Source organism: Candoia aspera, chromosome 10, assembly GCF_035149785.1.
Source record: "Candoia aspera isolate rCanAsp1 chromosome 10, rCanAsp1.hap2, whole genome shotgun sequence".
Taxonomy (NCBI): Eukaryota; Metazoa; Chordata; class Lepidosauria; order Squamata; family Boidae; genus Candoia; species Candoia aspera.
This window is the reverse complement of record NC_086162.1, coordinates 24,675,569-24,691,190: the sequence shown is the minus strand read 5'-3', so window position 1 is coordinate 24,691,190 and position 15,622 is coordinate 24,675,569. Positions and strand designations below refer to the sequence as shown.

Below are 15,622 nucleotides of genomic sequence, written 5' to 3'. Positions count from 1 at the left end.
GGACCCATGGCATGTGAGATTGTTGATTGCTAAGAACTCTGTGCAGTGCATGGAACTTGCCTGTTTTGCTGCTGACCTGGCCTTTATGTTTCATGAGAAAACGGTGAAAGCTGTCATGACAGAGCTCCAGTTTTCTCTGGGCAAGGAGGAGAGCACAGACTCCTGCTGCTCAGCCTTCTTCAGGGTGGTTGGACATTTCTGACAGGCAGTGGTTGGAGAAGCTGTCCACGTGCCCGGAATGACCCCCTGGCCTTTCCCTCCTTTGATGGTTCGACTAGAGGACTCATGCACTCTCCCCATGATGTGCCCAGTGAGTCCTGCAGCTCCTGTGTTATCCCCTTCCTTCCTTTTGCTAGGCTTCTATGGCTCTTTGTGCCCAGCCACATCTCTCCAACGTTTGACGTACGCACTGCTGGGAATGCAGAGGGTTGTCTTCAGGAACGGACCGGCAATGGTGCTGCTGCTTTGCGCTCTGAATCTTGCATGTTGTGGCATGGTTGGGCTTCTGAGGGACTGAAACCCTTCCCTCCTCAGTTCATCAGCCCTTCCGGTGCGCGTGCGCGCGTGCAGCAATGTGGACACTATTCCAAATGGAGGGCACATCGTCTTGGCCCATCTGGCTTTGCTAAGCACTGGCTTTACCTGCAAAAACGTCTTATCCCCCTACCATCCTTTTCCCAACTGTTAAGCAGCAACTGCACCTGTCTCGACCCCACCGCCTCTGGTGCTGTCCACAGTGCCTGGTCTGTCTAGCACCGTGTCCTCTCCACCTGGTCGCCTTCAAATGTGCTCCACTGCAGTCCCCCGATTCCCAGTCAGTGCAGCCAACTGCTCAATTTCTGCAGGAGAATACAAAGGCAGACGATCCTGGGTTAGGGAAGTGGTACCCAGGCTGTAGGGACACCTGCTGGATTGGAGCTTTGCTTGCTGTGCCACTGAAATGGACGTGGTGCACGGTCCTGCACGTTCCGTCACAATGCAACGGGTGAGCTGGGCTGAGTGGTGCGCTGCTCAGGAAATGTCCCCGTTCTTGGTTTGTAATTAATCTGCTTCTGGATCTTAACGGAGATCATTGACGTGTCTCTCTACTCTCTACTGTATCCCTGCCTCCACCTCCACCTATTTTTTTAATCCATTCAATTGAGTCCAGTTCTCGGAGACTGCCTGCATTAAGTCCCTGCAGTTTTCTTGGCAAGGTTTCCCCCCCCCCCCCAGAAGTGGTTTGCCATTGCCTCCTTCCTAGGGCCGAGAGACAGCGGCTGGCCCAAGGTCGCCCAGCTGGCTTTGTGCCTCAGGCAGGACTAGAACTCACAGTCCCCTGGTTTCTAGCCTGGAGCCTTAACCACTAGACCAAACCGGCTCTCTCCCAACCACTACCTAGGCAGAAAGAGCCAAAACACTTTTAAGCCCTGGGAAACACGGTGATGTTCAGAAGTGGCCAGGCACATGCATCCCTGATTCACTGGCCTAGGAGGAGGAGGGATGTTTATAGACATCCCATGCCATCACTTGCCTCCAGAAAACATGTAGGTGGCACCACTGTCTATCTCTTCTGGAGCGGATACAGGAATTGTGAAACGTGACAGTGGGCCTGAGGTCCATCACTACGGCTCCCATTATAGCCTTCTTGACAGGGTTGTTGGGAGAACACAACAAAGAGCGACTTCAGATGGCAAGCAAAGTTGCACGTGTGTGCAGGCGTGTGTGTACGGTATCTATATTTAGGGGTGTGTGCACACAATACCAGAGAAGGAGAGTAATACATGGAAAAAAAGATAATCAAGTTTATTGACAGAGACAAGTAAAAGAAATACAAAAACAAATTTAACATTCTCTCTCCCCTCCCCAAAAGTCTTAAATGCGGGAATCTGATTCCCACGTCCTCCCCTCTGACCTTTTCCCCGTTGCAACACAAACACACACCAAAGTAGGTAGAGCCACCAATCAATGAGTGAAACAGATGTAGAGCCACACACACATCAGATGTTGTGGGGCGGGTGCCCCCCTGCACCTCCAAACCCACCACACTGAGTGCGCCATTCCCCCCTCCCCCCCGGCCCTCATGGATGTGCGGCTACCCTTCTCCTTCGACTCAGAAGCTGCTTGTCCTCCACTCCACCCCATTCCCTTTCTCCGCTCAGAGCCATCAAACCGTGAGATCTGGGAGCTGCTCTGTCACAGGTGCCTTCTGGCGGAGGCGAGGAAACATAACCTGTGGGTTTTTTGCCCAGTGCCATCCTGAGCAAGGATAAAGCCCGCGGCACCCCAAAGCAGTCTCCCTGTCCAACCCGAGCCCCTGTACCCATTATTCCCAGCCTAGGCTGGCTAAGCATCATGGGTGTAGAAGCCCAGCACATCTGGAAGGTTCAAGGCGGGGGGCTGGGAAAGATCTGTGTGCTTCTCTTATTCGTTCAACAGAGTTTGTGCAGCAGAAAACTGCGGTGGATTGGGCCCATATTAAGTATTTTCCTCCGCACACCTCTCTCAATCCTGGCCGTTCTTCTTCCTTCTCTACTCTCTTCCACCCTACAAATTTATGCATTTAAAAAAAACCTTATTTTTGGCGTGCATGCTTAGTCTTTTGGTATGAAAAATACCCCTCCCTGCCCAACTGAGGATCAGCACGTGAGGCACTTTTTCCATCTCTCTTTCTCCTGCCACGCCACTTCCCCCCAATTTTCCAGACCCTCTTCCTCCTCTCCCCTGATTCCCCCACAGCATGCCTCCTCCCTTTCCCTTCCCGTCCCCTCCCCTGGGTCAAACAGCATCCAACCAGGGTTGGTTAGAGACTTCTGAACTTCGCAACAAAGCCGCACAGATTCCGAGCCGTGTCCAACGACGGGCTGCGACGGCTGGGCCACGGAGTGACACTAACAGAGGCTGACCACTCAGTGGGGAGGGGGCTTTGAATGCAGTGGAATGGGGGTGTGAGGAAGTGAAGCTGCACCCAGGATTAAGTAGCACCCATGGAACAGATGTGGGATTGGAAAAGTGTTTTGGTTTGGGAAAGTCAAACATCAAGAAATCGGAGAAGATGGGCTGTAGCACGTTCACGGTGGGTGGGATGCCAGAAGAGACTTCTTCAGAAATACGTACGCTAAGCTTGTCAAATTCTCCACTGCCCTGCTTTTAAGCATCTCCTTCCCATCCCGCAAATGAGTAGTCCAACTGCCCACCCCTTACCCACCCATACCCCTGTAGTAGGTTACGTAGATGGGACTTCAGATATAAGCTGGCTATGGAAATATTATTTAAAAAATAGATTTATATACAGCCCCCCCAGTCCGCAGTGGGTTACAGAGGATGTTGGATGGGGAATAAGTTACTCCAGTCACTGCCCCGGTGGCCAGGAGAAAAGGCAGGTAGGGGCACTCGAGTATCCCCCGGCCCACCGTCCCGGATCCCAGCTGCTCTCCCACTTCACGGATCCCGTTCCTTTTTTACTTTCACATCTCCAGCTAGGATAGTGGCGATCTCGCCCTGCATGAAGGCCCAGGGGACGTTGGATCCCACAAGGGGGCATTTTTCACCACTGGGGCAGTATACCTCCCCAGCTGCTCCTTGGGCCTTAATGAAATCCCGGGAACAAGGGAAGCAGAACTTGTGCCCAGGCACGGAAGGACACTGGACGAAGTGGGTATCCTCCAGCCTCTCGTGGCAAATGGTGCAGCACAGCGGGGCACTCCCGGCCCCCCCAGAGGAATCGGGGGCACTCTGCGTGCCGCTGGGCTCCGCTCCCCCGGAAGAGTGGGCTCCAGATGAAGAAGAGGAGGAGGAGGAAGAGGTGGTGGTGGCGGCTTGGCCAGGTTCGCCGTTGCGGGGCACCAGCCGGTGTTGTCCCGAGGCGGCCGGCGAGGCCGGGCTGGTGCTGTTTTGCCGGGCCGTGGTGGAGTGGACTGGGTTGAGCTCCTTCCCGCCCAGCGTGTCGGCCACGTTCTTCAGAGCGGTGATGGGAGACGGGTCGTTCCGCAGGGAGCCCTCGGGCAGGGCCGCCTGGCAGGTCGAGGCGGGCAGGTGGGCCAGGCCTGGTGGGTAGAGGCCCCCCCCGGAGCCCTGGGGCAGCCAGTGCTGCCGCTGCTGCTGCTCCTCGCCGGTCAGCTTGCCCGACAGGTCGCCCTCGGGCTCCGGGGAGGCTTTGCGCCGCCGCATGACGGCCCGGGAGGGGGGTGCGGCCCGCAGCAGCACGTTGGGTGGCAGAGCGCCGCTGCCATCGAGGAACTGCTGGGGCAGGGCGTCGGGTGCGGGCGCCTCCCGGAAGTAGCGGACACCCTCGGTGAAGAGCTCGCCCAGCAGGCGCCAGTCGCCCGAGCCGTGCCGCCTCTCGTACTCCAGGTACTTGTAGCCCGAGGAGACGGCCTTGCCGGGGTCCTTGAGGCAGTCCTGGAACATCTGCTTGGCCACGGCCAGCACGCCCGCGAAGACGTTGCCGGAGCCGCAGGGGTACTCGGCGAAGAGCTTCAGCTCGAACTCGTAGCCGGGCCGCGGGGCCGCGTCGAAGGCGAAGACGCGCCCGGTCAGCGAGTGGTCCTTCTTGAAGCGCACCGTGAACGGGGCGCAGCCGCAGAGCGCCAGCAGCTGCTCGCGCACGGCCTTGGGCTTGCCGTGCCACTCCTCGGCGCGGGCGCGCATGGCCTCGTTCAGCTCGGCCAGGCACTCGCTGTGCCGCTGCTTCTCCTTCTCGTAGTCGCCGCCGTAGCCCTGCCGCGCCGGCTTGGCCAGCTCGCCCAGCAGCGGGGAGGCCAGCGGCAGCGGGGCGGGCGCCGGGCGCACGGCGGCCAGCATCAGGCCCTGCGGCACCAGGCTGGGCGGCGCGGGCCCCACCAGGGCGCGCCGGGCCGTGGGGCTCTGCCGGCTGCCCTCGCCGCCCGCCTCCTCCCCGCCGCCGCCGCCGCGGGCCAGCCCGTTGGGCAAGCGCGGGCTGAGCGCGTAGTCGCTGCTGGGCAGGCGGCCGCGCTCGTAGCGCTCCAGCGCCGCCCCGCCGCCGTCCTTGGCCTGCTTGGCGCCCGGCGGCCCCGGCGAGCGGCCCTCGGGCATGGCGTGGCTGCGCTTGAGCTGGCGCGCCGTCTCGATCAGCAGCTCGATGCGATCTGCGCCCTCGAAGTTGACGCAGCCCCGGCACACGGCCTCGCTGAAGTCCCAGATCATGGCCCAGGGCATCTTGGGCAGGTCGCACAAGTAGCACCATTGTCTGCGGGACGCCTGCACCGAAGACATCTTGGCCGCGGCCCGCCGCCTCTCGCGCGCCCCTCGCGCAGCCCCGCCGCCGCCGCCGCCGCCGCCGCCGCCGCCGCCGGGAGGGGGGAGCCGCCTTCCTACACCTGCGCGCCCGGGAACGGGCTTGGAGCGGGGCGGGGGAGGAAGCCTTGGAGCGGGGAGGAAGAAGAGACGAGAGGAGGAAAAAAAAAGGGGGGGGGAATCCCCTCTCTCGCCTGCCCTCCTACATGGAGAAACTTACATAAGTCCCTTGCAAAGCCTGTTGGGAGATGTAGTACTGGAACCAGGATGGAAGCGGAGGGTGTGCGGGGGGGGTGGCTCTTAAAGGCAACCGGGCCCCGGCGCGTGGCTCGCCGAGCGTCCCGCGGCAGCGCCCGGGTGCGTTGCGCTGCTGCCTGGTGGCGCAGTCGGAGCAGAGTTGGGGCTGCGCGGGATCTGCGCTGCGCTGCGCAGGGTGTCTGGCCGATTGCCGGTATTCCTAAGAGGAACGACTTCGTTGAAGCCGCCTCAGCCAGATGCCTCCCAGGTGTGCGGGACCACCGTCCCCGCCATTCCCGAGGCGCAGCGCGGTGGCTGGGGGAGGCTTCTTGTATGGCCAAGCGGGGAGGACGACAACGGGAGCCTCAGTGGCAAGTTGCTCTAGAACGGAGTTGCTGCTCAGCCCTCGCCTCAAGCTGCGCGTGGGGCCGGGTCGCCGAACAGCAACGCGGTCCGGGCGCTGCAGATGGCCTGTTGGGAATCAGAGTAGCTGCATTAGCCGGGGATGATGGGTGCAGCAGCCAGCCCACAGTGAGGAACGAGTGGGCAACCGGCAGCGCCCCCGGCGCCCCTGCAGTCCCTCCCGTCCCCCGTAGAGGCGGTCCTTTCGGGCCAGGAGGCATCCAAACAGATGTTGATGAAAGCAGATACTAAGGCCGGGGGGGGGGGGTGCCCGACATCCGCGGTCTAACAGCTCCTTTTCCCCAGGAGCTGAAGTTCCCCCACTTTCTTCCCTCTCCTGTCTTCACCCTCAGTTTCCAGATGCCCCGGGGTCCAAATACTGTCCCTCGACTGCCGTAGGAGGAGACTTTCAGATGCCCGGGGAGTAACCGAGCCACACTCCCCGTAATTCACGGATTTAATTTTGAGCTTTAAGCATGGGTGGTCCGGGCCCCACCGGGACTGCCCGCTAGCTAGCTAGCTGTTTGTTTGTTTGTTATATTTTTATTACCGCCCATCCCCCCCGCCATTCTGCCCTTTTTGGGGTGCAGAAGACTGTCCCCAGACCCAGGACGTCTCTGCCCCTAGAAAAGCCGTGCGCTCGCCTTCTGCGGAGGAAACCCACGAAGCTTGAAAGAGTTAACTGGGTTTTTCCGTGCTAAGGGCAAAGAAAATACATTACCCGACTTGCAAAGCGTCTTTAAAGCCCGGATGCTGCGCTGCGGCGCGTTTCCTGCCCTTTTACTTCCTCCTTCCCCCCCTTCCTTGCAGTTCAGAGTTCAACTTTAGGGGTGCTATTAAGGGGGTTCGTGACAGGCGGGGTAAAAAAGAACACAAAATGCACAAAGAAGAGGCAGTTACCACGATGCAACCATCCCAATCCTTTTCTCATAGCCAGAGCGAGTCCAAGCGTTAACTTCCAGCCATGGAGACCCGATAGTGGGCACTTCTCTAAATCCTTGCAACAATTAATGAAAAGAACGTGGGCAACGTGTCGCGAATAGACACGGCATTGCTTAACCCAGCGTTTTTGAAGCTTGGCAACTGAGATGTGTGGACTTCAACTCCCAGAATTCCCCTGGTTGGGGGATTCTGGGAGTTGAAGTCCATGCATCTCACAGTTGCCAAATTTCAAAAACACTGTGTTTACCAGACCTGCAAATCCTCCTTGCGTTGTGCACTGGAGCAGCAGCTCTGTCTTCCAACTTAGCTGGTGCCAGTTGGCAAGTGCCCGATAGCCATGGGAAGCCCCGGGCTTCCGAGGGGACTGTGGTGAGCCGCATCCGTCTGCAGGGCAAGATGGCAGAAGAAGAGAGGAGGTCGGGCACTCAGCGTGGCTGGTCCAGCCATAATAGTTTATGGAACAAGTTTTTCCTTCCAAAAGCAAACTTCTTTTTGTCTCTGTTTTGGCTGGGGAGGAATACAAGTTCTGTATTTCTGATTTTATCTTCTCTGATGCTTTCCTAATTTGCTTCTTGTGGGTAAAATTTTCACCCTCTGCTCTGACTTGCTTGTGCTAATTTTACTTTTCTTATGGCAGCAGGAGGTTCCCTCCTACCCTGCATGATCCCTCTTTTTATTCCTTACAGTATTTTCCTGTAAGCCTACCGTTTTCATCATGTTCCTTCTCGTTTTGGAAGCATGCTGCTTCATGCCAATGTGCAGCAAGAGACATCAGGCTGAAGGCAGAGATGCCCCCTTTCCAGTTCTTTGGTTAGTTCAATAAAGCAGGAAGGTTCTTCTGGTTTCCAAGAACAGAAGGAATAAATAAGATTACGGCACATTTTGTTTCTGCGGTGGAGATAGGGCAGCTCTGAACGTCCCAGAATCATCCTGCTTGATGAAAATTTGATTGTGCTGGGAAGTTCAGGGCTGATGCCCTAACCACCCTTGTCGGCCTGATCTCCTATAGTTGCGTTGGCCTCTGACCTCCATTATGCTTTCCAGAAGTGGGACCATGTTGTCCAAGGAAGACACACAATAGACTGGGGAAAGCTAAACAGTTCTGCTTTCAGGAAACCCACTATTAAAATATGCACTAACATTAAAAAAATAGTTTCCAAACTTAGAATTATATGACCACCTCCTTTTGAAGAGGGGTCATGCCCTCACCAAATGGGGATGTATTTGTGGTGCCTGTCACTTTGGGCCTTTGAAGAAAACGAGTCACTTGCTTCTGACTTCCGCGGCTCCCAAAGGCTGCGAGGCTATCTGTCTCCTGGGAACAGCCGCCTCCTCTCATCGCTGAGATTGTCGTTGGGTGCACACACACAAGCACCCAGCTTCCCTTGCATCACCATTTAGAAGGGTGACACCTGTGGGAAGGGCCTTTTTGGTGGTGCCACCCCATCTGTGGATGGTCTCTCTGGGGAGGCTGATCTTCTGCCAGATGGGTTGCCCTTAAAGTGAAGGTGAAAGGTCCCTTGTGCAAGCAGCGAGTCACGTCTGACCCGTTGGAGGGACGGCGCTTTTGCGACGTTTTCTTGGCAGACTATAGAGCGGGGTGGTTTGCTGTTGCCTTCCCCAGTCGTCCCCTTCCCCAGCAAGCCGGGTTCTCATTTTACCAACCTCGGAAGGAAGGAAGGAAGGAAGGAAGGAAGGAAGGAAGGAAGGAAGGAAGGAAGGAAGGAAGGAAGGAAGGCTGAGTTGACCTGAGCCGGCCACCCTAGCTTTTACCTAGGTTCGTCCTCATGGCTACATTCTTCCAGTCCTTGAGTGGGCTGGAAAAAATGTCGGCTTATTTAGGCCGCCCTGATGGCTGAGCTTGCAAATGGTTCTGCCCTCACAGCTTTGGTGAGGGGCAAGTTAAGGGCAGCGCTTGGGGGATTTCCCCTCCCATCCAGTGTCAGCCACTAGCAGGGAGAACCACCAGCTGTCACCCTCCTTAAAACAGGATGGGCAGGTGGGGCAAGCTCAGGTGTTTCCCTGGGAAAAGCCACCTTTCATTGCTCCACATGTAACCGGTCACTTGGGCCACTTCTGAATGCAGGTCTACCAGTCATATGGAACATTGTTTCTCCATCTTGGCAACTTTAAGAGGTGTGGACTTCAACTCCCAGAATTCCCCAACCAGAATAACCCTAACTCCAAGGGAATTCTGGGAGTTGAAGTCCACACCTCTTAAAGTTGCCACGGTTGAGAAATACTGGCCTGGAAGCTCAAGTTACAGGAAGAATGGTAACCCTGTCCAACAGTCTTCTGTTTTACTCTTCTTCCTGTCACAGGAAAGGGAAACTGGCAGAACTCTTGACAATTTCTCCCCAGCTCCCAAACATCCCCTCTGCATCTGTAAGTGCTGCAAGGACGGCACTGCATAGTGGCGACTGGCAGCACCCAGAAGCACCCATGGAGGATGCAGAGTGGCGTCAGAGTAGGCACTGCTTCCCTCCCAAAGTCATAAAGGTGGCTGTGCAAAATCCCTTGTTAGTGGAAGCAACGGGAAGCCTTTAATCTGAGACCAAAACAAATTCCTCTCTTTCCCAGTTTAAATTTGGTTTTTACAGCTAGGTTTGTTGATCTTTTGAAAGAGCACTGAAATGTTTAATCACAAAGCTAGTGGTTTTCCAAGAGCCTACGCAATACCCGGGTGGCACTTTGCAAAGAGTTCAGGCCTTACACAGACATGGGCTGAGCTGCATCATCTCTGGTCTTTGGCGCCTGTCCTCAACCACCTGCTCTACGTGGTACGCCCGTAGGCTCTATCCACTGTTTCCACAGTGCTGTGGGACTTGATTAAATTGGAAGGGGCTTCTTTATATGTCTTAGAGTCTTGGCATTTGGCTGGGGTGGAGTTTTCTGGATCTGGCAAATCCTCCCCTGGGCACATCTCTAAGTTCCCCCTGCATGTGGGACTGAAAGCTGGAGAGATTAGCTAATTGAGCAGGGGGCGGGGAAGCTCCCCTCTCTGGAACGGGAATTATTCTGATCAGAATAAAGGGAGATGAGAACAACTGAACTGTTTCCTGTCCGTCAGCGATCGAGAGCATTTCACTCCACACTCCCACCCACCCAGGAGCTCAAGGCCCAGATGGGACAGTTTCACGCTCTTCCCCAACTTGCTGGGGCTGCTAGTAAGCCGGGTGATAGCAAATGGTTTCTCCCTCTGTAGCTGGAAAACACAATCTCTCTCCCAGGTGAAGGATTCTGCATAACTCTGCCGTTTGCAGACTCCTGACCTCGTAGAAAACACGCAGGTGCTGTATTCCAATTTTTAAAAAGTGCCGTGGGGAAAGAGGAGCTCAAGAGCCTTAAAAGAACCTCAGTTCCAGTCCTGGCAATTCCAAGCGAGATTGCTACTGGTATGAGCAAAGCCAGCCATATAAAACATCTCACCTTTTTCTTGGTAAGAACACCTCATGCGTTACTAATTTTATCAATGTTGTATCTTAATGAGGTGCGTACGGGAGAGTGGGATTCCATCTTCCTTGCGGGCAGCCCTGCCATCCCTCACCACTCATGCCACAGGTGTTCAAATAAGAATTTAGCGACTCCCAGGGAGATCTGATCGTACGAAAATAGTTTATTGAGTTTCCACAAGACGGACTCCGGTGAAATAAAAGGTATGGTCAGACCCACGGGAGACAGGCTTTCTTCGACGCGATGCTCTTCTGACCTTCCTGGTGTGAAACTTTAAAAGGTTTTGGTTTCCAGCAATGGAGCGGACTGAAGAGCGACTGGACCAGCTCCCCATTCAGTGGGGCTGAGCAAAGAAGACTGTTGTGATGTGGGGACGGCACTGCAGGAGCCCCAAGCCTGACTGAGGAAGCTGGCCTGTCTATTGCAGGGCCCCATCTGTTTTCTCTGAATTTTTCCCACAAATGTTCCCTTTGTCATTTAAGACAGACATCCACAAATTGATGAGTTGGTGGCTATGTGTGGCAGCCCACTAGGAATGGAATCAATTTCGCAGTTATGCTTGGACTACAAAAACCAGCAGGTGCAATGGGAGGGACTGGCATGGTGCATGGCTCCTGGTGCTGACACCACAAGCCCTGGCATCAGGAAGTGGGAGTGCAGAGGGGTCCGTCTTGCACTCCCCCTGGGAAGACAGGAGCGAGGGTGAAACAACTCATTCAGGCCTTGCCTGTCCCAGGGGAGCAGCCCCCCTCTGCCTTTCCTTCTTGGGATTTGAGGGGGGGAGGGCAGCACGTCTGTCCTGGCCCTCACAAGTTCTTCCAGCGTCCCCTGCGTTTCCGAGTTGGGATCCCTTTCCTCCACTTCTGTGCCGGAGGGGCCCGGTGTGGAGATGGCCCCCTTTCAGTCCCAAGGTCCCGTTCCGCTTGCAGAAGACGAACCCCGTTCTCTTCCTGCCCCAGGGACAGCTCTGTCTTGGCAGGGAAGCCCTCCCGGGCAGCCGGGGTCTCTGCAGCCGGGGCTGCTGTCGGGAGAGCGAACTCCCCCTGCGGGGGCAGCAGACCACTCGGCAGGGCCGGCAGGAGGGGCAGCAGTGCCCCCACCACGTCTGTGAGCCGCTCCAGGCCTTGCCGCAGGGTGTCAGTCAGCTCCCGGATGGCCTCGGCCGTCTCCCTCTGGGCCCGCAGGAAATCCAGAGGGGGCTCAGCAGGGAGGTCCAGGCAGGCACGTCGGCGCTGCAGCAGGGGCGAAGTTGAAGGGCATGGGGTGCTGCCCAACAGCTCTCCAGGGGAGTGTTCAGGATGCGGCCGGCAGCCCAAGCAGGGTGGTGAGGGAGCCAGCTGGACAATCTGCAGTGATGAGGGCTGGGTCGGAAGGGGCGCCGGTGAGTCGCGTTCCTTGGGCTTCAGCAAGCCCCTCTCCAGACTATAGCACGAAGGCCGGGCAGAGGTCTCTGGGCTGCTGGAGACGTTCAGCCTGGCGGGCATATCTGTAGGGGCCAAGGAAGGAGAGTCACCACCCTGCTGGCATCTCCTACCCAGCTGCTGCTCCCGATGACACGACCGATACCAAGGGGGTCATCCCTGACCTCCTGAGCCAACACAACTGGCCAGAAACAGAAGGTGTGACAGTACAGCTTCTCTAGGTGGGTACGGTTGAAATTCAGAGCATGTGCCAGAAAAGCCTCTGCTTGTCTAGAAAAAGCAAGGCTAAAAACCTCATGCCATGTTTTCCTGGGCATGTTTCTGTTGGTTTGGTTTGGTTTGGTTTCTGACACGAGACAAAATTCAAACATGCAACAACCCACTCCTTGCTCCACTGGGGTGTCTGTAACAACGGGGGTCAAAAGATGCCAGCTGTGCCCATGCGATGGAAGCCCCACCCCTTTTTACATGTGACACATGTGCAAAGGGTGTGGGGCTTTAATTGCCTGGGCACAGCTACATCCTGCCTTTTTTGACCCCCCCCCCCCCCGTAGACACCTGTGCAACCCAGTGTGGTTTATTCAATCCCAGTTAAGCAAACCGGGGCTTAGCATGACATGCAAGACTAGCCAGGGTGCAAAAGTGTCAGTGCCAGGGCCTCTCTTCCCTGACTTGGTTTCCCTTTGTTCCTCCAAGTTGTTTCTGCATGTTCTGCATGTGCATCGTATAGAAAGGAATATGGGAGCTGGGGTGAAGCATGGATGGGCCAGAGCGACAGCTGCAGGCAGGAAGGGTGGTCAATCCAGCTGCACCGTTTGGGTTAGAGTCTGTGGCGGGGATTATTTGGTGCAAAAATGCTGGGTCTTATGTTTCTTTCTTGAAGAGCTGGGGCTGGGCTTTTTTCTGGACGCTTGTTTTATATCTGCCCACGATCTAGCCCTGATCCTGCCCTGAGGCATCTGGGAAGCCAGCTTAATCCACAAAGCTCCCATTTGGTCTCCTTGCAATACCTGGAGACAGCAAATAGAAGAGAAAGAACTGGGGAAAATCACAAAATACAAAGACCTGCAAATAGAACGATTGTGGCAAAAGAAAGCAAAGATAGTATCAATAGTAATAGGCACCTTGGGTGCAATTCCAAAACATCTGGAGCACCCCTTGAACTCCATCAGCAATGGCAAAATCAACACCTGTCAATTGCAAAAGGCAGCCTTACCTGGAACAGCTTTCACCCTGCACTATCAAACAACATCTGCCTATCCCAGGTTCTTGGGAAGGACTCAATAGGTGGACATAAATGCCAAATCCAGACCAAACATCTGGCTGACTGTGCAAAAAATTTAATAGTAATATATTAAATTTATATGCTGCCCAACTCCCAGCAACTCTACTTCTTTTATTCTTCTTTCCCCCTCCTTGCAGATCCAGGGAGATAACATTTCCAAAGTCAAAAAGGGAAAAGAATTTATCACTTGCACACATATCGTTACAGCTGTTGGAGGACTGAAAAATCATCTAATTCAAGAAATTTCGAACATTGAGGGGGCATCCTTCAAACACTGCACTGGATCCTTTTCTTCCCGGTTCCACATGGTTAGGGAGCCAATATTACAAGCCTGGCAATTTATCTGCCTAGAGAAATGCATGTGGGGTGGGATAAAAATAGCATTTCTTCAGGACTCAGTCCTCCAATCCTGGGTACCAGGACTCTTCTTGGAGAAACTGGTACCTCTGATCATGTGCAGAGTGCTCTTTCTTTATCAGAGTGCTGCATCCGGAATCAGGGCAAGGCCCCAAGACAGAGCAGGACTTTCAAGATGATGCATACTCCCACTGCCTCTTTAAAACAGAATAAATTAACTCCTGGACTAGTCAACGCTTTTTGGTTGTCTGTATAAAGGATGTGGGAGTTTGTTTATCCAGCACATCAAAAAAAAGGGTTTAAAAATGATGTGGCAAAGCTTGTAAAATCTACATTGACTTAGCTGCCTAATGGCTCTGGACCACATAGAATTTTTTCTTCCACTGCAGTAGATTTTCCTTGCCAAAAGCGAATATTTCATTTCCATCCCACTTGCAACAACAGTGAGATCGACCCATCTGTTGCCTTTTTAAAAATGGGGCGGGGGGAGGTGGCTGGTCTCAAACTTTGCCTTAACCCCCTACAACTGGAAGGCATGTGCTACCCCGTACCTAAATACAAACAAATACGATACAAATGATTTCCTTTTATTGAGGGACGAAGAGAGACAGTTTATTACGGTTGTGAACCAGCTCAAAATAAATACAGAATTCAAATGTGCAGTTCCCAAACAGTGAGTAATGAAAATAAACAGTAGGACACAGAGTTGTGAAACCTCAGTTGGAGTGACTGATTAAAATAGATAAAGCTGTTCTATCCGCTTGTCAGTGGGAGGGAAGTACTCGGCTCATGTTCAGAGGCACCCTGGCAAGCCTGTTGCCTTTTCGCAGTGAAGTCTGGCCTGGTATCTCTCTCATTTAGAAACCAGCACCCGCTCCTGGCAACCGTCTCCACCCAGGTCTCAGTTCTGTCCATATGCCAACCCACACCTTGGCGACCCGGCCCAAAGCGTGCCTGCTCCAGCCTTGGCACCCCAATGCCCCACTGACCTTTTTGCCCCTGGGACCATGGGTACTCACCCGTGCCATGCTCAGCTGCCAGTCGGTAACTGGGGGGGACAAAGCCAGATGCGCCCTGCAAGGCCCCGGGCTCTGCCCCTCCTGTGCCTGTCATCACACCGGGCCCCAGGATGGCAAAGAGCGTCTCCTCTTCGGCAGAGAAGGTCTCGTCGCAGGTGTTGCCAGCGCCCTGGGTGGAATGGGGCACCCGGGCCAGCTTCTCCTTGGTGCGCCTCTTGAAGTCATTCCAGCGCTTCTGCACCTCCTGGCCGGTGCGCTTCCAGCTGGTGATGCTGTTGATCTTGGCAGCGATGCCCTCCCAGACCCGCCGGCGTTCAGCCACGGTCACCCGCCGGCTCTGGGTGCCATAGAGTTTGCCATAGTTGGCCCGCACTTCCTGGATCAGGATCTGGTTCTCCTCATAGGAGAAACGTGGCTTGCGAAGGCGGGTGACCTCTTCGCTCTCCCCAGACATCTCTTGCGGCAGGCACCCTTCTTAAGGCTGGCTTGTGCTCTCCTCTCGGGCCCCTTCTGCCTGGCTCCTGGCAGTCGGGGGGGGGGCTGCCAGGGGGCTCAGCTCGGTGCTGCGTGGCTGGCAGTGCCAGGTGGGGTAGAGGCAGCTGCTGTTGCTGCTGCTCCAGGGAGACCGAGAGGGGCTCTTTCTGGCATCGCTGGGCAGGAGCCTGGCAGCCTGCAGGCTGGCACAGGGGTACCCTACCAAGAAGAAAGCAAGGGGCAGCCTGGATGCTGGGCACCTCTGCTTCGCAGGTCGCTGTCTAGGGCCGCCCTCACCTTTGGTGCCCCCGGCTCCCCCTGGATGCCCACTCAGCTGCCTTGCTCCATCCTGATGCCAGCCTCTCGCCTGCCTCCCTGCCTCCCTCCCTCCCTCCCGTCCCTCCTCCTCCTCCTCTCCTCCTCCTCCTCGGGCATGCTCACTGCTTAGCCGCACTCCCAGCAGGCCATGGGGGCAGCCAGGCGGTTTCCATAGCAACTCTGGCCGGCTGCCTGCCCACGGGCCTCCTCCAGCGGGCAGCCGGCCAGCCCCAAAGGCTGCTGTGAGTTCGCAGAGGCAGCAGCATCCCAGGTCACAAACCCCGAGGGGGGCCTTCTTGGCCATGTCCCCCCCAAGTGGAGCATGACATGCATGACATACAGAGCTTGGCACCCCCAATTCCAGGGGAGAACCCTTTGCGGAGGAGAGGATTTTGCCACTTGCTTTTGCGTAAGCTGGTCTCCTGGGTGTCCAGGTTCCCTTGGCACTGCATTCCTTAAATCTCCGCTGATCTTCAGCC

General features: G+C 55.7%; 2 protein-coding genes across 2 annotated transcripts; both read right to left on the bottom strand.

Annotated features, from left to right (window-relative positions):
* Positions 1 to 3,245: 3,245 nt before the first annotated feature.
* Positions 3,246 to 5,272, bottom strand: IRF2BP1 (interferon regulatory factor 2 binding protein 1). Its single transcript, XM_063312071.1, is given in 3 exon segments — positions 3,246 to 3,693; positions 3,696 to 3,807; positions 3,809 to 5,272. Coding segments are annotated over 3 exon segments (1,791 nt in total). The 5' UTR covers positions 5,215 to 5,272; the 3' UTR covers positions 3,246 to 3,420.
* A 5,600-nt stretch (positions 5,273 to 10,872) lies between these two features.
* Positions 10,873 to 11,758, bottom strand: MYPOP (Myb related transcription factor, partner of profilin). The gene has a single exon (XM_063312622.1). It carries the CDS (start codon positions 11,751 to 11,753, stop codon positions 11,076 to 11,078), a length of 678 nt encoding a protein of 225 aa, XP_063168692.1. The 5' UTR covers positions 11,754 to 11,758; the 3' UTR covers positions 10,873 to 11,075.
* Positions 11,759 to 15,622: the final 3,864 nt, after the last annotated feature.